Source organism: Megalobrama amblycephala, linkage group LG5 (assembly GCF_018812025.1).
Source record: "Megalobrama amblycephala isolate DHTTF-2021 linkage group LG5, ASM1881202v1, whole genome shotgun sequence".
Taxonomy (NCBI): Eukaryota; Metazoa; Chordata; class Actinopteri; order Cypriniformes; family Xenocyprididae; genus Megalobrama; species Megalobrama amblycephala.
This window is the reverse complement of record NC_063048.1, coordinates 2,374,323-2,397,385: the sequence shown is the minus strand read 5'-3', so window position 1 is coordinate 2,397,385 and position 23,063 is coordinate 2,374,323. Positions and strand designations below refer to the sequence as shown.

Below are 23,063 nucleotides of genomic sequence, written 5' to 3'. Positions count from 1 at the left end.
ATTTTGTCCTGTAATATTACAGTAATATAGGGTTCCTGTATAGTTTACAGCATTAGTTCAAATAGATTTTCTTTGAGAAAAGTTGACATTTACTGTACCTGATATTTATCCAAGTGAATCGATACCAAATCGAAATCTGAACTGAATCGAATCGCAAATTTTGCGTCAATGTCCAGCCCTAGTGTCCAGCATCGCTGTGTGAAAGTTAGTCACTCCCAGTGTGCTGAAGTTGTCAATGAACGTCATAATTACTGACTCACTCCGATCCTTGATTGAGTTCAGAGTGATTGTGAGTCAGTTTGCTGTTGAAGGATTTGAGCGGTCTTCCTCATAAGTGTCCCATGACTCAGTTTAATGCGCTACTTCACATTTACGCTGCGCTCTCATGCTGCTCCGCTCTCTGCTAATTGCTATAGTCATAGTGCTTTATGGCACAATATATATCGCCAACTGAGCCACACTATAACAACTGATGAGAATTATTACCGTGCCTGTGAGCTCGTCACCCGTCCATGATCTGACACACAAACACGACTGAATCAGCTCAAATCCTGCAGACCGATCCTAGCGTCTGTCCCGCCGTGATTAAAGAGTGATGAATGTGATCGGAGCTTCGTAAACGTTACTCACACGTTTCAGATGAGGGGTCCGCTCATGATTAATTTGAAAACGATGAGAACGAGCACCTGAATCAGACAGGGAAACCTCACACAGACGTCATTATTCAGTGTCATCTCGGTGTGGGTTTGTCCTCATCCAGCTGTATCACACGTGAAAGTGAGGCTGATGATGGGAGTTTGTGTGCTTCAGAGAGACAGATGATGAATTCTGTCTCTGACTGTCATCATCATAACAGACGTGAGGTTGTTTCCTGTAGTGCGAGTTCATCAGTGTGTTCAGAATCAAACTGACGTGATTTCTGCGGCGTTAAAATGGATTATTAACAAAGATTATTGGAGTATTTGGTGGCACTTTACAATAAGGTCGCATTAGTTCATGTTATTTAATGCATCAACTAAAATTAACATACAGTAAGCAGTGTATTTGTTATAGTGTTTATTAATCTTTGTTTTATAGTAGCTAGTTTATAAAAATACAACTATTCATTGTTAGTTCCTGTCAGCTCAGGTCCATTAAGTTATATTATAAGATACACATTTTAGTAATGTATTAGTAAATGTTAATGTTATCTTAAGATTGTGCTGTAGAATAACATTAGTTAATGTATTAACATGAACTAACCATGATCAATACATTTGTTCCAGTATTTATTAATATTTGTTAATGTTAGTTAATAAAAATACAGTTGTTCATTGTTTGTTCATGTTAGTTCACAGTGCATTAACTAATATTAACAAGATTTAATAATGTATTAGTAAATGTTGAAATGAACATTTAACTAAGATTAATACATGCTGTAGAAGTATTCATTCTTAGTTTGTTAACTAAAGTAGTTAACTAATGTTAACTAATGAACCTTATTGTAAAGTGTTACTGAGTATGTTTTACAAAAACATACTATTTCAGGTTTTCTGCTTCAAGATTTCATGTTTAATTAAATTAAACATTACCTGACATTTGTAAAATTTAAAAAAAAAATAAGAATGTTTCATTTTTTATTTATTTTTTTAAATATAAAGATCTACGCACCTTGAGTTGGTACAGGGCATTGATTTCATCTTTTTTTGTAAGTAATTGTGAACTTTACTAACAATGTTTGAGTAAAAAAGCTTCTATCTAACATTGTGGAAAGTCAGTCTTCACTCTTAAAAAGTAAGGTTTCAAAAGTCACTTTCAGTGATCAGTTCTTGGCAACCTTTTTTTCTTAGTGTGAAGAACATTTTAAAGGGGTCATGAACTGCGTTATTTTATTGTTTTATAATGTTTCCTGGGGTGATTATTTATTTATTTATTTATTTATTTATTTTTTTAAAAAATTTTTAGTTAAGTATTACTCTCAACTTTTAGCACATTTTTACTATTACAGCTCTCAAGGTTAACTAATCGTGAATCAAGATCTATGGCATTATATTTAGATTGTGGCATGAAAGGTTGCAGTGATGAACATTGTAGTCGATCACAGACATGTTGTTGAGCTCATGAAAGCAGTGATCTCATCATTACAACTCAATTTCTGCACACTAACGGATGCTTTCATCATAACTAACAGTGCAAACTCGATGTAACTAAGAGATTGGTTGATTTTAACAGGAGTTTTGGTGCGTGATGTTTGATTGACAGCTCCAGCGATTGTAAAGGGAGCATTCTTTGATAGTTTTCTGTATATAATTTAATCACCGTTTAAATAACAGATTATTTTCATCCTACTAAGAGAAACAAGGTGAAGTTGAGCGTTTAGTCACTGGTTTGATTTACTGACACACAGACAAAGATCATCTGACTGTACATGAATCATTAATATCAGATCAGGCATTAGAATGAACACAGTTACTGACATGTTGTTGCATTACTGTCGAGTCCATATCGTAAAAGTCTGTTTGGGGCTAAACAGGCAGTGATGTAGAAGCAGGCGTTGATCTTCTGTGGAGGCAGTGCTTAGCCACACTATTTCATAATAGAAAGGCAAATTCCACAACCTGTTGCTTTAGCAGATTGGCTTCGATATAAGCTGTTTTTAGACAGAGAAAATGTTGAGTTCTGAAACTTAGAGGATGTTTTCATAGTACAATGATCTATTATATGTCAAAAGATTAAGGGAATTTTGATTTCTCAAAATATAAATATATCAATTGGATGGATTAAAATATATAGCCTAGTGTTGTTTTTAGTTGTATCATTTTTTGGGGGGAAATAATTTCAGTGAAATACGTCATAAACAATTTCAGAACATTTTCCAAAAAGTTTCCCAGCCACATACAATACAAATGACATTGAAGACAAACTGTAATTAGTGTCTACTAAGTCATTCGAGACTAGTGCTGATAGTGGCCTGATGAAACCTTTAGCACTAAATGTTAAAGGTGCCCTAGATTCAAAAATTGAATTTATCTTGGCATAGTTAAATAACAAGAGTTCAGTACATGGAAATGACATACAGTGAGTCTCAAACTCCATTGTTTCCTCCTCCTTATATAACTCTCATTTGTTTAAAAGACCTCCAAAGAACAGGCGAATCTCAACATAACACCGACTGTTACGTAACAGTCGGGGTGTACGCCCCAATATTTGCATATGCCAGCCCATGTTCCCAACATTATAAAAGGCGTTAGACAAGGGCAGCCAGTATTAATGTCTGGATCTGTGCACAGCCGAATCATCAGACTAGGTAAGCAAGCAAGAACAACAGCGAAAAATGGCAGATGGAGCAATAATAACTGACATGATCCATGATAACATGATATTTTTAATGATATTTGTAAATTGTCTTTCTAAATGTTTCGTTAGCATGTTGCTAATGTACTGTTAAATGTGGTTAAAGTTACCATCGTTTCTTACTGTATTCACGGAGACAAGAGAGCCGTCGCTATTTTCATTTTTAAACGCTTGCAGTCTGTATAATTCATAAACACAACTTCATTCTTTATAAATCTCTCCAGCAGTGTAGCATTAGCCGTTAGCCACAGAGGACAGCCTCAAATTCACTCAGAATAAAACTTTTAACATCCAAATAAATACTTTACTCACATAATTCGAAGCATGCATGCAGTATGCATGACGAACATCTTGTAAAGATCCATTTGAGGGTTATATTAGCTGTGTGAACTTTGTAAATGCACTGTAATATAGTCGACAGCTCATGTGGCAGGGAGCACACGATTTAAGGGGGCGGCGCCGAGTGTAAATCAGTGCATTGTTAATGATGCCCCAAAATAGGCAGTTAAAAAAATTAATTAAAAAAAATCTATGGGGTATTTTGAGCTGAAACTTCACAGACACATTCAGGAGACACCTTAGACTTATATTACATCTTGTGAAAGAACGTTCTTGGGCACCTTTAAAGTTGAGAGTGCAACTTTACAAAGTGATCAGACACACCATTTTCACCTGCTGGACAAATAAACAGGTGTGCAAATCTGTTTATTCCCTTTGTGACACAAGCAAATTTTACTGCATTTGTGCATTTCATGTTTCTTGCAGCTTGTTATTGAACAGAATGCAGTAGGTTGTTTAGTATAGTGTGTAGAACGTGAACACGAGCCGTAGGTGTGCAGCGGTACGTCAGGTGTGATCTGAGCTCCAGCTCTCGCATGTTTCAAGGTGTTTCACCTTCAAAGAGCTGCTCCGCCATCAGGCCTTCACTTTCATTCCAGCATGCTTTTAGGCCCTGCTATAATTTAAAGTGAGATTCTCATCTTGTTTTTACATTTTTAGAGGCTTTCTCTCCCTAAAAGTTTCTCTGCTTTTCGGTGACATTTGGATTGAGGTCTTTCGTATCTTAAAGTACCTCTCACCGCATGAATACTGAGTCGAATCACTGACATTGAGATGTGTTGAACCTACATCAACAGTGAAGCCTTGAGAGTTTCGTTTAAAAAGAAGCTTTATCCATTAAATCTTACAATACTGTCCTGATGTTACGAATTGGTTGTCCCGTCACATGCACGCTATAAATAAAGGCCTTCTGAAGCAAAGCAATGCATTTAAAAACTTTATAAAGTAAAATAACTAGCTTCCGTGAGACGACCATAAGCATCGATTTACGGCAAAAGAGTAACCCCTGATGTGATGTAGCGTAAGCTTTGACACCTCTCGCTCTTATATAGAAATCCTCCGACTTTTCTCTTTAAAAATTCTCGTTTTAGACTTCTAATTCGCGACCGGTGTTTTATTTTGCTCTCTCCTCTGCGCTGCCGCATTCGTCAATATGTCACGCATCAGGTCAGAGTTCACTCTTCTGCTGTAAATCGATGCGCACGGTAGTGTGTCAGAAGCTAGTTATTTTAGTTTTTGCTGTTAAAGCCTCTTTCCTAATGTTTTCTTCCATCAGGTGGACCTTTCGCCAGCTCTCCTGGCCCGTGTGATCCTGGAGTGTTTTCTGCAAGAGCGCGAGGCTTCAGTCCGTGAGTAGAGGCGTTTATTCACTAATGAGACACAGACAGCACTACCTAGGGCACATGAGTGCAGACCACCCACCACTTAACTGCTGTTTAGATCAATGCTGTGTTATTTATAACCCCTCATTTATTCTGACCCTCTTCTACCTGAGCGCCTCCTCGTCCTCATGAAAAACACACAGCCTAATGCAAAGACATTTACATATTTCTGAATGTATGTGTTGATCTATAGCTGATTAGGTATTTTCCTGTAATGAACTGATATGGTAGCAGAAAGCATACACATAAAGTTTTGCCATTTTCTGTTGAATTATTTGTATTAGTTACCAAAATGCACAAATCACATCTATATATCTATAAATCTATAAATATAAGCTTAAATCCAGCATTGTAATGTTGCTTTGAGCTGCACAGTTCAGACAAACACAGTTTCTTATATAAACTGATGCTGATCCATTGAACTCTGAGCTCTGTTCTCAAATCCAAGGCACCCTGATCTTTTATTATTATTCCTCATTTACATTTATGCGTTTGGCAGATGCCTTAAACAAAGCCACCTACAATGCATTCAAGTTACACATTTCATCAGCTCATGTGGATTTTAAACGGGAGACTCTTTTGAAGTCACAGTTGGGTACGGGTTCGGTACAGCAGGGGGAGAAAACTAAACAGATTGTTTTTATTATTATTAAACAGCGGTTTACTGGACAAATTGTGTCTCTGTCTTTAAATAAATTAAATTATAACTAAAGGTTTCTTAAGGATAAAAAAAAATATCTATTATATTTTATTTATTTTTGGATATAATAATCAACACTCAAATAACAAATTGTATGCAAACGTGTAAGCTGCACATAAGTCAGTTTTTACATTAACTTCTAAATCTAATTATAAGATTATGTTTTTACTCCACTTCGTTGTTGAAATATAATCATTTACACAGTGGCTGTCATTTTCATGACACATTTATTTAAACACATTATATAATCAAGACATCACTAACAAGTTATGTGAAATATAACGAATATATAGGTTAAAAAACGAACAAGCTGTGGACACTGAATGGCTTTTCTGAGGTAAACGCTATATGACGTTGTTTACAAGCTGTTTTATTCCGCCATTGAAACACTGAGCGATTATATGAAATATGTTTCAGTAAGTTGTACTGTATCTTTCAACATACCTTCAGATGTTCATTCGTGTTTATTCTGTAACTCGTAGTAAAGAGGAAGAGATAATCGTGTTCAAAGATACTTTGCCAAAGCAATGGCGCAAAACAATGTTAGAGTTTTTAAATATTTTTGGTTCATTATGAAACTCTGATTAGAGTATAGAGGGCTGCCAAAGACTAGGTAATTCATGAGAAACATTCGCAGAAGAAAATATATATATATATATTTTTAGATGTATTAGTGTCAGTGGTGTTTATGGACACCACGTGACATTTTGGCCAATATGGGTGAGAACAAATTTATTTATTCTTGATATTAGTGTTGGGTGTATTTGTGGAGACCTATATAGGCATTTTAGCCAATATCAATATGTGTTTTAATATTTTTGTGTTATGGCTGATAACTGTTGATTGTAAAAATAATAAATCTGGAGTGTTTTGTCTCTAAATGCTTCAAGTGAAATCTGTCGTCAGCATGTTGTAATGGTGCAGCATAAACAAGATACAGTAGTGTTTCTGTGCTCAGCTTGTTTGTGTGTTTTTCAGCAGCAGTATTTGAGCAGAAGTTGGCCTTTGACGTTCAGTGCAGGGCATACAGACTCTCACGGCATCCGCCATCTTCCTCTCCACGCACACGCGTTCAGAATAGCAGCGCGTCACAGGCACGTGTCGTGGATTTAATCAAGGGAGAGATTCCAGTGCATGCATGCAGTCGTATGTCAAAGTCAAGCCTGTGATTACTTTGGAGCGCTGTTATCCAGCGCTTGTCAAAACGCTCCTGCGGTGTGTAGAACCAGGCAGTACTGAAGCCTGCAGACCTCCCGCATATATCGGTCCTCTGATTATAAATCAACAATATCTCCAGAAGACTGACCACTAGAGATGCTTCGGCAAATACAGATCATTATATGATAAAGCCAAATGAAGCTCAAATCAGAGATGAAAACATTGTAAATAAAAAAAAATAAATAAATACAAAAACAGCGGACTGAAAACAATACGGTAATATTTCAGTCCTACTGAAGTATAATGAGATTTTAAGTGTCTGTAATTACTGTTCAAACATTTAATCATTGAATACAATACACTTATTGTGTACATGCATGTTTTTACATTGTACCTGCATATAATTACAGCTGTAATTAATATCTGTAATATCTATAATTCACCCAACTCCTACCTCTTAACCCACCCTTAAACCTACCCATACCACCAAACCTGTCCCTAACCTTACCCGTATCAACCTCAATAGAAGTGTTTTCAATACATCAGCAATGTACCGAACAATTATTATTGATGCAAGTATATAGTAGTTACATAAACGCCTAATATGAAGTGTAAACATGCTTTTTAATAGACATTGGTATTTGATATAAGTGGCACCATTTTAGTAATAACAGTAAATAATGCATAATTAACTGACCCTAAACCAAACCTGGTTGCACTTTATTTTAAGGTGTTGTCATTTACAGTGTAATTATACATTTAAGTACCGAGTACTAATAATTAACTGTATGTATTTACTATAGGGTTAGGATTAGGATTATCCTAAGTACATAGCGTTAATTAATATTACTCAGTACTTAAATGTATAATTATACTCTAATAGGGAAACCTTAAAACAGCTTTCAGCATGAAAACAACTGAACTATGAGAATTTACGTGTTTTATTTTGCATGCTTTAATAGTCTTATATTTTGAAGTTTTTTTTTTTTATATTCACCTTTTTCTTTTTCATTTTAAAGTAATTGTGTGTAGTTTTGTAATTTTTATTATTTTGTAAATATGTCTATATACTCTAGTAAAAAAGTAATATATTTAAAGTATGAGGATTGTATGATATTTGAATACTATCGGTCTTATATTGAAAGTGTACCTAAAGTATACTTGCAATAGTTCCACTTTAGCACAAACAAGTATACTAAGTATATCTTTAGTTGGACCTCAACACTACTTCCACAGAATTAAAGTGCAACAAGTACAAAATGAATTGTTTCAATTTAGCAGACTGTAAGTATACCAGTTTAGTGTACAAAAAGGACAATTGCAGGGTATTTTTATTAAGTACATAATATGTAAATGTATTTGTAGTATGCTTAGCATGAAATGTATTTCAAATGCATTTTAGTATATTTATTTTTACTAGAGTAGTTTTTATTAATTTAATTTGTTTAGTTATTTTAGTTAATTGTTAAACTAAATTAAAATGAAAATTTTTGCCTTGGCAACTAGCTGAAGTTTATTCATTTTTATATTTTATTTTAGTTTTTTTTTATGCCAAGTAATGAATATTTTAGTTAATTATATCAAACATTGTTGTCCATAATTGGATTTACTTTTAACAGTGACAATATCAGAAATTTAAATTAATAAGAAGGTTTTAAGTGGGAAAATGTTTTGTCAGAGGTTTACAGTGTGTGATAATACACTGTGAGGTGTTTAGAAATTGAATTCTAAAATATATTTATATGACAAAGCTTTTTGGGTTGAATTTTATAGTGAGAAGAATGTTCTTTGTATAATCTTCCATCTTCCTGATGGATTTCCAGAGACTCAGCCCTTCCGTTCTCTATAGCGGTGCGAGCCCAGCTCCGATTCAAATGAAAGTGACGCCTATTTTGACGTGTCGTCTTCTCGTCCAATGACCTGCCGGGCCGGCGGCAATGAACCTCTGTGCACACGGGCTCCACGCTTCAATTACTGAATCTCCCTGTGTGAATATTAGACTTTTGTAATGTGTTGCTTTGATGAAACAATGCCTGGATAATTGTCTTTGTTGGCCATTAGCTAACAGGTTTGTCCAGTGCTGTCGGCAAGCGCATCCATCATTCCCCGCTCGCTCTTTCCCGTGTTTCCAGCGCAGTGCACGGATCAATAGCCTCATATACACCAGACGAGGCCTCTCAGCCGGCGAGCGCCTTGCCTTCGCACACCACCATCTTTTATTTTCTTTCATTCCTTTCTTCCCTGTTTGCATTTAAGAGACACAGAAATTGTGCCTTTGGGAGGCTGAATATATATCCACTCACTTCAGCGGGATCAATAGAGAGTTTGAAATTGTTTCTGAAGTCTTTTCTCCAGTGAGTGTTGTGTCTGTGTTTTCCCAGACCGTTCCAGTGGCGCGAGGGCCGGATGGATGCGCATGTAAATAAATCAATATGTTCAGGGCATTTTCAGCACATATTGAATATGATATCAGCATCTACAATGCTTCATCTTCTCCAGACGGCAGCGAGCGCTGGGAGGCGATCTTCTGAGCGCTTGACTTTACTAGAAAGTGTATCAAATGCTGCAGAAATGCCATTTTACTCCAATTCTCTTTGGTATTTTGTGGCTCTGGGTTGGACGTCGTCACACTCCCGTTATTCTAAATGAGCCTCGTTTCACGTTATCTTTAATTTCATTAAAGGCATTTGTAGCATCCTGTGAATAATGCTGATACTGAGAGCGGCTATGGACGCTTGACAGAAGCAGTGGGAGATTTAAGCTGCATCTTTTTAAAGTAAGTGTGTGTTTTTCCATTTCCAACATGTATTGGGATATTAGATGAGTTGACGTTGACCAGTCCCTGTTTTGGATTTCATATGCACATAATTAAACCATACTGTTGATGAAAATAGTAAGAGAAAAACTACACTGCTAGTTATTATTAATAATGCATCAAAAATGTTGAAAAATAAATGGAATGTCATTGTTTCTAATAACCTAATCATAATCAATAATGTTGAACATTGCTGAATCTGAAAACTGAATGAACACCAGTAAACTAAAGCACTTTACTAATGGGTTAATTAACTCAACCAAACACATCCTATATGAGATTATTTATAATACAGCAAAAACATATTACAACTCACATCTGCACAAATAAATGTGACGTGCTGGTCTGTAACTCCCATTTTGGATGTGCTTTTCCCTTAACAAAGTGCTAAAACATGGGAAGACAGAATTGACAGCATTCTGTTACTATAGAGTTTTCATTATAATGTTAAGTATATGGAAGATTCGTGCTGCACATTTTGCACTTTTGCACTTAACTATTTTCATAATCAAACGGATTCACTTTTAAAGCCATAGTTTGACTTTAGTTTTTCGGCCTGGATGGCACTAACTAATCAGAACTCAAGGTAGAGACCAAAATGCTGCCATAACCAATCAGAAAATAGAAATATGTATCTATTTTAAAAGTCACACAATCATTGTTTTCGAGTACTTGGGTACTCATGCTCATCCTTGCACTGTAAAAAATAAATTTGTGAAATCTATGGTACATTAGCAACATTTTAGGTTTTGCAGGCCTGAACTTAAATAGTTAAAAAAAAAACTTTTTCATTACCTACAATGTTAATATTACATTCTACTATATTTTGTGAGTGTATAGTATCATGACTACCGTAATTATACAGGTGGTGAAAGAGATGCATGATTCACAAAGTTCATCACAAGCAGCTTCTCCACAAGCTGAGTTAAATACTAAACACAGTGTCACACAAATACTAAACACCATCATGGTAATAATGCAATAAACATTAAAGGTGCAATATGTAGAATTTTATGTCCGCTAGAGGTCGCTAGAGGTCTATTCAAAACAAAGGCGTAGCTTGATGACGCAAAGTTTGGGCACGGAATCTTGGGACATGTGGTCTCCACCTCAACGGACGGTTGAAAAGAATTGGGATAGGAGTCGGGAACAAATCTTGTTCATGGATGCTATTATTAACTTTACTGTAGTATGAAGCAGAGCAGGAGCAAGTGTTGTGGGAGCTGAACGAGGAGCTGGAGCGATTTGTTAATGAGAGCCGAATGCAAAACGACGCGAGCAGTGGAACTATTATTATGCCACAATCGCCGGCGCCGCTTCCGCTTTTCCAGTCATGAGTATGAGGTAATGCAGCTCTGTTTATCATACTAGATACATTTCGGCGGCTGCTGTGAGACACTTGTTGCACATTGCAGTAAGATTTTAGAATATCATATTAAATGCTGGATGGCTTGTGTCGATAAATTGCGTGCAATTAATTTTAAAACGTATTGTATGATGGAGAAAATGCTGTATTACTGTTACTAAAAATAAAGCTGCATCTGATTATGCTATGTTAGCTACTTCTCAAAAGTAGTGTTTTTCTTTACTTTGTACTTCGCAAAAAATCAAGAAAATTAGATTTAAACAATAAGACTAAACGTGTTGAGCTATATAACAATAATTAGTTTTCTGTCTATAAATATATCAAAACAGTTGTTCCCTTGTCTATTAAAACATGTAATATATTAAAGCGTCTTTGGTGTTTCCATGGTTTCTACAAAATAAAACCGGAAACCGAGGGTAACGCGGGTATGACGCCATTGACAGGCGGCGACTCACACGTCCCGGAGCCTTGGTTAAAATTGCAATTTTCTCACGATTTACAAATAGTTGGAAACATTTTGGATATTGTAAGTAATCAAGTGAACAAAATATATAACACTGGCCTAGTGGTTTTTGGATATTTTACTGTAAAAATCTTACATATTGCACCTTTAAACAAAAAAAATTGTAAGATACAATGTACTTATTGTGTTGTTGTATTGTAAAACACTTGTGCTTCTATTGAGGTGGATACGGGTAAGTTTAGTACAAGTTTGGTGGTATGTGGAGGTTTAAGGGTGGGTTAAGGGGTCAACAGTGTAATTATAGCTGTAGTTACAGAAATTATTTACAGCTGTAATTACATGCATGTATTTTTAAATATAAGTACAATGTAAAAACATGTATGTAGACAATAAGTGCACTGAATCAGATGATTAATTGTTGGTACATAGTAGTTAAAGACACTTAATATAAAGTGGGACTGTGAAGGTAAGTGCATCAGGCACATGATTCTAGCCTTTGAATACTGAGATCCAGGCTCTTCATTAGCAGCTGTAGGAGGCGGGTGAGGTAAGCAGTTGCCTTGACAAGTATACTAATTACTAGCGTGGAGCAGGGAGTTGTAGAGCTCTGAAAAGGGCCGAGCTGCAGCCCTGCTATCAGACGCAATCAGACAGAGGCAGATCAGTTCTGCCCCACTAACCCTGCTGGGAGCCCCACCACCACCATCACTGCTCATGAACGCACCAGAGGCGGAGGAAATAAAAGCACAGAAGAGATGCTTTTCTTGTTTTCAACGTGTGCCGAGGAGAGGAGGATGGGTTTAAAGAAGTAAATATGAAAATCAAATGAGGGCTTTAGGCAGCCGCAGAGATTTGCAGAGCTGTCCTCTGGCGTCTAACAGCCTCATCCATCATGGCCCGCAAGTAGTCAATTCCTCTAGTATCTGTAAATGTTTTTAGATATTAGCCAATTTATATGCTCCCAGATTCATCATGGAAAATCAGCTTTAGCAGGGGCGCATTATCAGCGAGCGTCTCTCGCGCGCATCATGAAGTTTGATGTACGACGGTGTTGGGCGAGGCAATGGCTTACGCCGAGGAGGAGGGGGCGTCTTGATTATAACCATAAGAAGAAGGGTTTTTAATTAATAAACAAACTCTGGAGCTCATCAGCGTCAGGGGCGATAACGATTGTCATCCGTTATTTTTTTTACGACGATCGATGAGCTTCTGTCCGCTTTTTTGGAGTCTGATAATGGCTTTCTCATCCTGCCGGAGAGAGAGCTGAGGTTGCGTGGCTTTCCGCCGGCCCATTCATCATTTCATCAGAGGTTGTTAGAGGTGGCTGTGTTTTTGGTAAACAGCGCTTCTCTGCTCCCCAACAACTCCCGGCGGAGGGGCGTCTTTCCTCTTTAATATTTCCCTCCTCTGATAAGGACGCCTCAGTCGGAATTTATGTCGACACGGGACAATTACATTAAATTCGGTGAGTGTTTACAGTGTTGTGTTGCGGGTGCGTGCGGAGGCGTCTTTAATAAATGTATGCTGACGCCAGAGGCTGCAGCGGCGCGCAGATCTTCGGCTCTGTTGTTATTTACTGCGCCGTTTGCGCGCTGCGGATCCGCTGCTGCAAATGGCATTATGGGCCGTGATGAATGAGCGTTAGAGTAAACTCATTTTAAAAGTGGCCTGATTTATTAGCTCTCTGGCCTCCATTTTCATCAGGTCAATGCTTGGCTGAAACCCCACAATGTCAGCTGCAAGGTCACCCTCTTTTTACGATCATTCTTAACCCCGTCGCTCAGAAAATGGACGAACGGATGGACGGACAGACCGGCCATTTGAAGCAGGTGGTGTTGTGTGATGTGTGAAATGCGATGGTGGTCAACCTCCAATTACGAGGCCTGGTAAGACAAGGCCTTTAATGGCTGCTGCTTGCCTTCGGGGAGCTCTATTACACACTACTGTTTTGCAGGACCAGCATCAAATCTATAAAAGTACCATTAAGAGGAAAAAATCAATCAAAATGCCATTAAAGTGGAATAAGTTGCCAATATTGCTGATGTGGTTGCGGCTTCTTTGATTTTCCCTCAGATTATTAGGCGCAGCGGCATAGTGACTTTGTTAAGGGAAACGAGTGTTGTTGGGGAGTAATATGTCTCCCAGCTTCATAAAGTTTGCGGCCTCATATTTCCCGCTTTATTGATTATCCATTATCATTTGTCATGAGGTGTCCTAACTCAAGGGGAAATATAGCTCTCTTCATTGCCGAGCGGAGCGCCGGAGCACCGTATGGATCTGCGTGTGAAGGTAGCAATCTCGGAGAAAAATGAGCTGAAAAACAAGGCGCCGCCGGTGCAGAGGACTGCTGACTTGGCTTTGTTACTCTCTTCCTCAAGTCCTCCTTCAGCAGGGGGATGAAAAAGATAACAGCTACCGTTTGTTCTTCTCCGTCAGGGTTTTGATGTTACGACAACGAGAGAGAAAACCTCTGAGATGCAACCAATGAGGGAGGATTGTGTGTTTGTGTGCAGCTGTATACTGGTGATAGGGGGTGTGTATTGAGTGCTGTAACACCTCTAGAGTCTAAGGAGCTCATTTCTTAGGCGAAATTTCAGGCAATTAACGGCCATAGTCAATGGCGTAGAAATGTATGAAGAACTGCTCACATAGAAGTCACTTTCAAACCAATCAGCGTTCTTTTAGTCAGCATGGCAAAATGAGGGAACTTTTTTGTCCTCCCGCAAAACGAGCAGCAGTAAATGTGAGCACAACTTTAGGTTAGGATCCATTGGGTTGGAGTCTTGATCTTGTGGTTTCAGTCTCAAGTAGGACTATACTACTTTGCACTAGTTTTCTTCTACTACTTAGACCATTACACATGTAAAGACACAATCAGACTCTGAGAAAACAACCACTAGAATACACTCTGAAAAACAAAGGTCCTTTATTTGCATCATTGTATTAGAAAGGGTGTTCTTCAGATGGGATTTGAAGAGTATTTCTGCAATTTTGTTTGGTTATGCTAATGGAAAACACGCCTCACCTTTAAATATGGCTTTAACAATTCTTAAATGAAGGTTCCTAATTGGTGTCTTTGGTTCCATGAAGAGCCTTTACTTTTCATTGGATAAAAGGTTCTTTAGATTATTAATTTGCTTGTTTTTTTTAAAGAACTGTTCACTGAAGAGGTTATTTGGGCGTCGCTGTGAAAACCCCTTTTGGAGCCTTTATTTCTAATACTGTCTGATGAAATATTAGTGTGATATAGCCAGAATACATATAGCCAATGATTATATAGCCAATTTTGATCTGCTCTCATTGGACAAAGTTGCTTTTAAGAAGCACACTAACAAGCGAAACCTTGACCTCTTTCAACAAGAACATGCCCCTGGTCTCAGTGTTGGTCTGGGTCTTTGGTTTATAGTGACCTCTACCACAGATTTCAGTGATCTACTGCAGGAAGTGTGGCAAATGTGGCATTGAATCTCTAGTTAAAATGGACAGCTTCGTTGTTGGACCGAGCATGTTGATCAGGGTCTAGTCTTGACTCCATCTCTGTTTGGAGGTGTAGAGGTTTGTCAATAATAACAGAGGTCTTTTACACATTCACAGAAGTCTTAAAGCTACAAAAATGGTCATGGAAAAACAAAATGATGGCTGATTATTAGGGCTGGGTAAAAAAATATCAATTTCTCGATTTGAATCGATTCTCATTTTTACGAACCGATATCGATTCTTAAATCCCAAGAATCGATTAGTCTAGTCTGTTTTCAGTTGATGAATGAGCAGAATATGTAGCGCCTCCCATCCAATAAATCGCAGTAATCTTTGTGCTTTGTTACTTTTGATATGAAGCAAAGTCTCAGATTTCAAATGACGTCCATCTTATTTTGAGATTAAAAAAATAAATACCGTTTTGGTGCAGTTTAATGTGGCGTGACAGATCGCTTTAGCGCCTCAGTTAAAGAGAAGCATGTGATCATCCTCTCCTCCGCTTTAATACCAGTTACAGCGAAATAAACATGCATGAACATCTGAAGGTATGTTAAAATATACAGTACAACTTACCGAAATCCGTATCATGTCTCGTGTAATCGTTCAATCAGTGCTTCAACTTCGGAAAGACGTCAATAAAACAGCTTGTAAACAATGTCACGTAATGTCACATTTACCTCAGAAAAACATATTCAGTGACCATAAACTCATTGGTCAGCTAGAAAAGTGACTCTAGAAACATTCTGATAAATATAGCTATGCACCGTTACATATTCATTATAATTTTTAATGTTCTGATTATTGTGCACAAATCTTACATTATAGTTATAGTATAAGCTGACTTCAGGGAATAAAATGAAATGCTACTTGATTATCACCCTTTTGAACCATCTATTATTTCAAATCACCATCTGTCTGAGCTGAACAAGGCCTCATATTTCCCATCATGCACTGGCCAGTGTTTGATCCCCTCTTGAGCGGCAGTGTTACTCTCATATGCATATATCATTAGAATGACACACAATGATTCAATCCATTAAATCTGAATATGATTTCGTGTTGGAGTAATAGGGAATCAATCCATGGGCTCGTGGGCTGATTTATAATGTTAGTGCAGCATGAATGGAGTAAATTTTCATCCTACATAGCGCAGCTTATCCACACCAAACCTCTGTATGCCCATATTACAGAACTACTATAGGTGTAGGAGATTAATAGCGGCACGCATCTTCATTCACTCTTCTCTTTTCATCAGCAGCATCCAGACAGGTCCTCAACAACATGCTGCGCGAGCCGTATTTAATTCCTGACCTGCTGTTAGCGAAGCACATCGAGCAGGTACCAGCGCTTAACAAACATCATTTATCAATTTCTTTCTTTCTATTGAAGACACTAAGACAACCAAGATGTTTCATGTTGCTCTTTACTAGTGTTGTCAGAAGTACCTATACCGCTCAATTCTGAGTGTTTTGAAGTCATATAATAGTTTTGTTTGAGGAACAAACCCAAATTTTATTCGCCTTTCAGCTGAAGCTCTCAGATCTCGTCTGCGAGCACGAATGAGATTTAAAAGTTGTGGTGGAGGGGAAGACTGTCTGCCAATAATGACTTTGTATACAAATAAATGATGAATTTTCTTTTGCGTTCTTTGGTGTTCCTAAATTTCTTTATACTAATTTTATCTGTAATCTGCTAAAAGGCTTTAGTTAGTAGCCAAAGAAACATCTCATATGAATCTATCTTTAATCTGAATAACCTGCTAATAAGGTGAGGTGAGGTGTGGTGGCGCTGCAGTGCATGATGGGTGTTTGTAATGGATGTTGAGGGGCTCGTCCCCTCCTGACTGTAATATTTCTTCCCTCTTTTCAGTGCACAGTAAATGACTGCTGTTATGGACCGCTGGTCGACTGCATCAAACAGTATCCTTCCCATAAAACTTTAAGCCTGAAATTGACGAGGAGCTATTCACGGGGACGAGATGTGCCGAGCTTCACCTGACATAAAAGTTACGCTTGAGGTGTGTGTGTGTGTGATCAATATGCAGCTCTGTGTTCACTGTCTGAATCATGCGGTGTTCCCTCACTTCCTGTGTGTGTGTGAGATTTCCCCACGTATGCAGGATTATATTTTAGCACATCCAGATTTTATCTTTATCACTGTGAGAATGATGTAGTTTCACACCATCATTTATTTCACTTCCAACACTTTCTATTCAGCAAATTTGACTGAATCCGGATGATTTCAGCAGTTTGGATTTCATTTTGTGTTGATTTACCATTTGGTCAATCAGATTTCATGACTCTCAAGTCTGTCATAGTTCTCAGGGGATGTTAGAGAAGTTTGTGTTTCACAGATGTCTGTGATTTTTGGGTAACTCAATGATTATCTGAGAAATCTAGTCCCGTCCGAATTTGATTGTATTATTGTGGTATTAACACACTTTGGTTACACTTTACTTTAAAGGGTTAGTTCACGCAAAAAAATGAAAATTACCCCATGATTTACTCGCCCTCAAGCCATCCTAGGTGTACATAACTATCTTCTTTCAGACGAACACAATCAGAGATATATTTAATAATATCCTGGTTCCTCCAAGCTTTATAATGGTGGTGAAGGGGGGCCACATTTTGAAGCCAAAATAATGCATCCATCGATCATAAATATAATCCATGACTCCAGGGGGTTAATGAAGGCCTTCTGAAGTGAAGCAATGCATTTTGGTAAGAAATATCCATATTTAAAGCTTTATAAATTCAACTAGCTTCCAGCAGATGATCGTATGCGTACTGCGCAAGTTGACTTGCACCAAATGAGTAATCCTCTGATGCGATATATGTAGGAGTATCGTAGGCTCAGACGCCTCTCACGGTTCAAACAAATAGGGCTGGGCAACAAACTGAAGCTCCTCTTCTCTTATACCGAAATCCTCCAACATTTCTCTTTAAAAATTATTGTTTTAGAATTCTAATTAGTGACTGGTGTTTTGTTTTGCTCTCTGGCCGTCTGCTGGAAGCTAGTTATTATAGTTAATAAAGTTTTAAATATGGATATTTTTCTTACAAAAACCCATCGTTTCACTTCAGAAGGCCTTTATTAACCACCTGGAGCCGTATGGATTACTTCTATTATTGCCTGGCAAGGCCAGTGATATATCTTCTACAAGATATATAAGTCTGGTCAGTCCGTCCTCCGTCGCACCTCGAGTCAACTCCAAACCGTACCGTGCAATCAGATTCGTTTATTTCAGTGACGCAAACAAAGTCACTCCAGTGCGGCGAAAGTCCCTTCAATATCAACAAAGATTGCCCACAGGAGACCCGAGAGTTTGTTCTATTCAGCCATGAATTCAGTTTTAAATGACCAAAAACACATTCATTATTTACTTTTCGCTGTTGACTCTCTTGTCGCTTTGCTAACGTCATATCCGCCCTTCTCTGATTGGTTTACTCTGCTTCCTGTTTGCTCGGATTTGCTCCGCCCTAGAAATCGAATTGATTCAATGGCCGACCAGACTGGCTGGATTTTCCAAGCAACTTTTATTATGGATGGAGGCATTTTTTTGGCTTCAAAACATGCCCCCGTTCACTACCGTTATAAAGCTTGGAAGAGCCAGGATATAAATATATCTCTGATTGTGTTCGTCTGAAAGAAAATAGTCATGTACACCTAGGATGGCTTGAGGGAGAGTAAATAATTAAAATAAAGCTGAATGAATATAAAATGTAAATATTAATTGGAAAACTTAAAATGAAAATTTTAATTTTTGCTTTGGCAATAAACTGAAATAATTGTAAGTTGCACTAAAATGATTAACTGGAAATAAATTAAAACTAACTAAAGCTGAAACTAAAATAAAAAACAAACTAAATAGCAATATTTAAAAAAAAATAGAATAAAATGATAAAAGCACAAAGCGAAATTAGTAAAAAGTTAATAAAAAAAATCATTAAAATAAAAATTAAGTTTATTTCAATAAGATTTTTATTTTAAAATAAAATGAAATAATTCATTAAAAGTCATATGTGATGTATGCAACCAACACCCATTTCTTAAAACACACACTTCCATCTCTCTAATGAACACACAAATGTGACTCCCATCTGAATCAGTGGAATCGTGAATGAGACGTCGTTTAGAAAACTACTCTGATCTGAATAAGGCTTGCGATGCCTTAAAATGCTCAGTAAGTTTTGTAACGGAGACATTAATTTGAGCTTTATGCTCTTGTAGATCACAGTGTCTGTGTCTGTGTCTGTGTCTGTGTCTGTGTGTGTGTGTGTGTGTGTTTGTAGTAGTCAGGGGTGAAGGGTCGCAGTGTTTGTCTGTCCATGGTCACTCAACCCCATCTCCCCGCCCTCTCTCTCTCCAGCTCTTTTCATGCGTCAGCATTCATTCACTCTCTACATCTGCGCGGGTTCATCGTATCACCCCACTGAACCGCCCCGTGACACATGACGCACAGGCGCCCATCAAACCATGAACACTTCAGACACAACTGTGCGTCAGTTTGATGTTTTGGCTGCATGTGTTTTTATATGCAACTCAGAACACTCTAGCAACCTCTTAACAATCACTCAGAACACCCTAGAAACACCCTGACATCCTCTTGGAACACCATAGCAACATCCTGGCAACCACTCAGAACACCCTGACAACTTCCCAGAACAGCCTAGCAATGCCCTGGCAACCACTCAGAACACTCTAGCAACATCCTGAAAAGCCTACCAACCCTTCTGAACACCATAGCAACACCCTGGCAACCACTGGCATTGTGATGTTGAACTTTGCAGACAGATCTGTGCCATGTCCGTGTTGATGATGTTTAGGTCAGAAAGGTTTGTCTCTGATATTACAACAAAACACACATTCTTCTGCTGTTGCCACAGCAACCCTGCTTAGCTGTCTAAGTGTTTCCATGGCAACCGAGCACAGGTAACATTTAGAAATGGGCTCGTAAAAGTTGACCATCCAAATTTTCACTGCAATTCCCATGAGAAATGAGCAGCGGTTTCTGACTGCCATAAATGAGGAGTTTTGTGAAGTTTGTTTGCAGTACGTCCTTAACCATATTCCCATAGTGCCATCGGTCTGGAACATGAAGACATTCTACGAGACGAGCTCAGAGAGAGAAACCTGTCCTTTCTAGGTGAGCCTCCTCTTCTCCCTATCACACTTTAACACTGTATAAATGTATGTATATTATGGGTTTAACGGTTCACAAAAATGACGGTTTGGTACGTAGCGCTGAACTGTCTATGCAACGTAAACAAAACAAGACGATGTCTTTAGTACCTTTCTGGGGCCTTAAAAGTGGTGGTTAAATTGCTGTCGATGGAGGAGTTTATCAAAAATATCTTAATTTGTGTTCTGAAGATGAATGAAGGTCTTACGGGTGAGTAATTAATGACAGAAATGTCACTTTTGGGTGAACTTACCCTTTAATATGATGTATCCTGAGTGTCCAGTGCGTTGGTGTCACATGTTTCTTGAGCGAAGATTCAGGTGTGAAATGCGGGAGTTCTGACCCGTCTCCGGGCGTTTGGGCTCGAGGGTCACAGCGGCCTGATAAATGGATTGGAAGTGAGCTCTGCAGCGGCTGAGACAGCTCATTAATTCTCATCAAAGCTGATGTACAAAGATGATCTGCACGTCAACAGACCCGAACCCTCGCCCTGAGCGCCCCTCTCTCGCCCTATAGCAGTTCAGCTTGACTGGACGCGGAGAGGCCGAATGACCCGCTCGGTGTGATTTAATGGAGAAATCAGGTGACTCAAGGACAATGGCTGAGGTCACTCTTACCACTGATATCACACCCTCCATCACCACTCCAGACGCAAGAGACGTTTGTGCAGTGCCAGCAAACATTTAACAGATGAAGCGGCTTCAGATGCTGTCTGTGGCTTTCCTGTGTTCAGATGACTTTGCTTTGTTTGCGGTGACCGAGGTCATATATGTGCCTTCGCCGGATGCTGGCTGCTGGTTTGTTAGGGGTAGAATCATGAGAAATCCATTAAATCAAAATAAATAGTTGCAATAATAGCTTGATGTTCTATGAAAGAGACACACTGCCAGTCAAAAGTTTGTATTAAAAGTAGGATTTTTTTTAATGTTTTTGAAAAAAGTCTCTTCTGCTCACCAAAGCTGCTTTTATTTGAGCAAAAATACAGTAAAAAAAAAGTAAAAAATATTACAGTGTAAAAGTAAAAAATATTACAGTGTAAAATAACTATTTTCTTTATGAATATATAGTAAAGTGTAATTTATTCCTGTGATCAAAGCTGAATTTTCAGCATCATTACTCCAGTCTTCAGTGTCACATGATCCGTCAGAAATCATTCTAATATTATGATTTGCTGCTCAAGAAACATTTATGATTATTATCAATGTTGAAAACAGTTGTGTACAATTTTTATCAGGTTTCTTTGATGAACAAGCATTTATCTGTATTATCATATTTATCTGAAATAGAAATTTTAATTTTTTTTTTAATTATAAACTACCGTAGAAAATTTTGGGAACAGTACAAATATAAGAAATTCATACTTTTATTCAGCAAGGATGCATTAAAGGATTAGTTCACTTCAGAATTAACATTTCCTGATAATTTACTCACCCCCCTCTTTCTTCAGTTGAAAAGAAATGAAGAGGAAAACATTCCAGGATTTTTCTCCATATAGTGGACTTAACTGGAATTGACTAATGTTAAAAAATACAACTTTTGATATTAAAATGCATTTGTGAATGTTGAGATTAACATGAACTAAGATTAGTAAATGCAGTTGAAGTATTGTTTATTGTTAGTTCATGTTACTACTGTTAACAAATGAAATCTTGTCGTAAAATGTTGCCGTTTTTGTGAGTAAATATTAAGAAAAAGAAATACGTTTATTTGTTTGTTGTCCCACAATGCAATGAAAGGGTCCAGTTGAGGTCACAATTTTAGGAAATGGTGCTTTTATTTGTAATGGGAAAAATCATGCTCATGCCACTTTTCCATGCAGATGAGAACCAGCTCCGTGCCAAAGGCTACGACAAAACCCCCGACATCATTCTGGAGGTGCCGATAGGTGAGCTCTGTTCATCTGCTACTAGTTGCGTTTTATTCACTTTCTGATTAGTATAAACCTGAAAACCAGTGTCTCAGTCATTTCTCAGTGACGAGCATCTGGCTGATGTCATTTACTGTAAATTTAATTGGACATTTGCTCACATGTGTCCCATCAAATCAGTTTTGCATGGAAAATAATCTGGCATTTTACCAAAGCAGGCTAAAAATGGCTTGTAGTTTGTGTTTGGTAGCCTGCTAATCGCTCTCACTTTCTCTGTTTAAACACTACTTATAGTAAACACACCTCACTCACCTGCTCTTGAGATCAACCAGTTAAAGGTTTTGTGCTCTTCCGCAGCTGTTGATGGTCATATCGTTCACTGGATCGAGAGCAAAGCTTCATTTGGAGACGACCACAGCCATCACGCTTACCTGAACGAGCAGTTCTGGAGCTACTGCAACAGGTCAGACCACATGTTCACTTCACACCAAACAACAACAGTATCGCACTGCGACACAGGACACATCCTGGTTAATTCAAATACTCACATTTTTTTCATCCTACACTATCATGTTTCCATTGGACAGCAAAGTTATTATAGACTAAAACATGATTTAACACTGATAAAATCATAAAAAGAACAAATATTAAACATAAAGACTAGCTGAAATCAAGAATCCTGATTTCAGCTAACAAGACGGATTCCTTAACTGTAACTCCTGAAGACCATGATGGAATTGTAGTATGAACTTGTGTGACGTCATTTGTAATAAAATCAGGCCAAAACCATGTTTGTTTGGAGTTTGAAGTTTGCTCTGGCTGGTAAATGCCTCTGAACTCCCATTGGTTGTTGGTGGTGATGTAATAAGTAGGAGTGGCTCAAAGGCTCCGCCTTCTCTGAGGTGTAAATCTTCTCTGGTTCATTTCTTCTGTTCAGTCGGTCGATGTCAGGCTCAAGTAAAACATGAACACACTGGAGAA

The 23,063-nt window shown here is 37.9% G+C and overlaps 1 protein-coding gene across 2 annotated transcripts in view; it reads left to right on the top strand.

Annotated features, from left to right (window-relative positions):
* The window catches only part of cdin1 (CDAN1 interacting nuclease 1), a 101,836-nt gene that overhangs the window by 38,209 nt on the left and 40,564 nt on the right, over nt 1–23,063 (top strand). The window contains exons 6-11 of one of the 2 annotated variants that reach the window (XM_048190232.1): nt 4,949–5,021; nt 16,292–16,371; nt 16,903–16,952; nt 20,112–20,179; nt 22,035–22,100; nt 22,440–22,545. In XM_048190232.1, the coding sequence (XP_048046189.1) occupies nt 4,949–5,021; nt 16,292–16,371; nt 16,903–16,952; nt 20,112–20,179; nt 22,035–22,100; nt 22,440–22,545 (443 nt within the window). Of the gene's footprint in view, nt 1–4,948; nt 5,022–16,288; nt 16,372–16,902; nt 16,953–20,111; nt 20,180–22,034; nt 22,101–22,439; nt 22,546–23,063 lie in introns of both variants that reach the window. The other variant, XM_048190231.1, reaches the window with a different exon arrangement.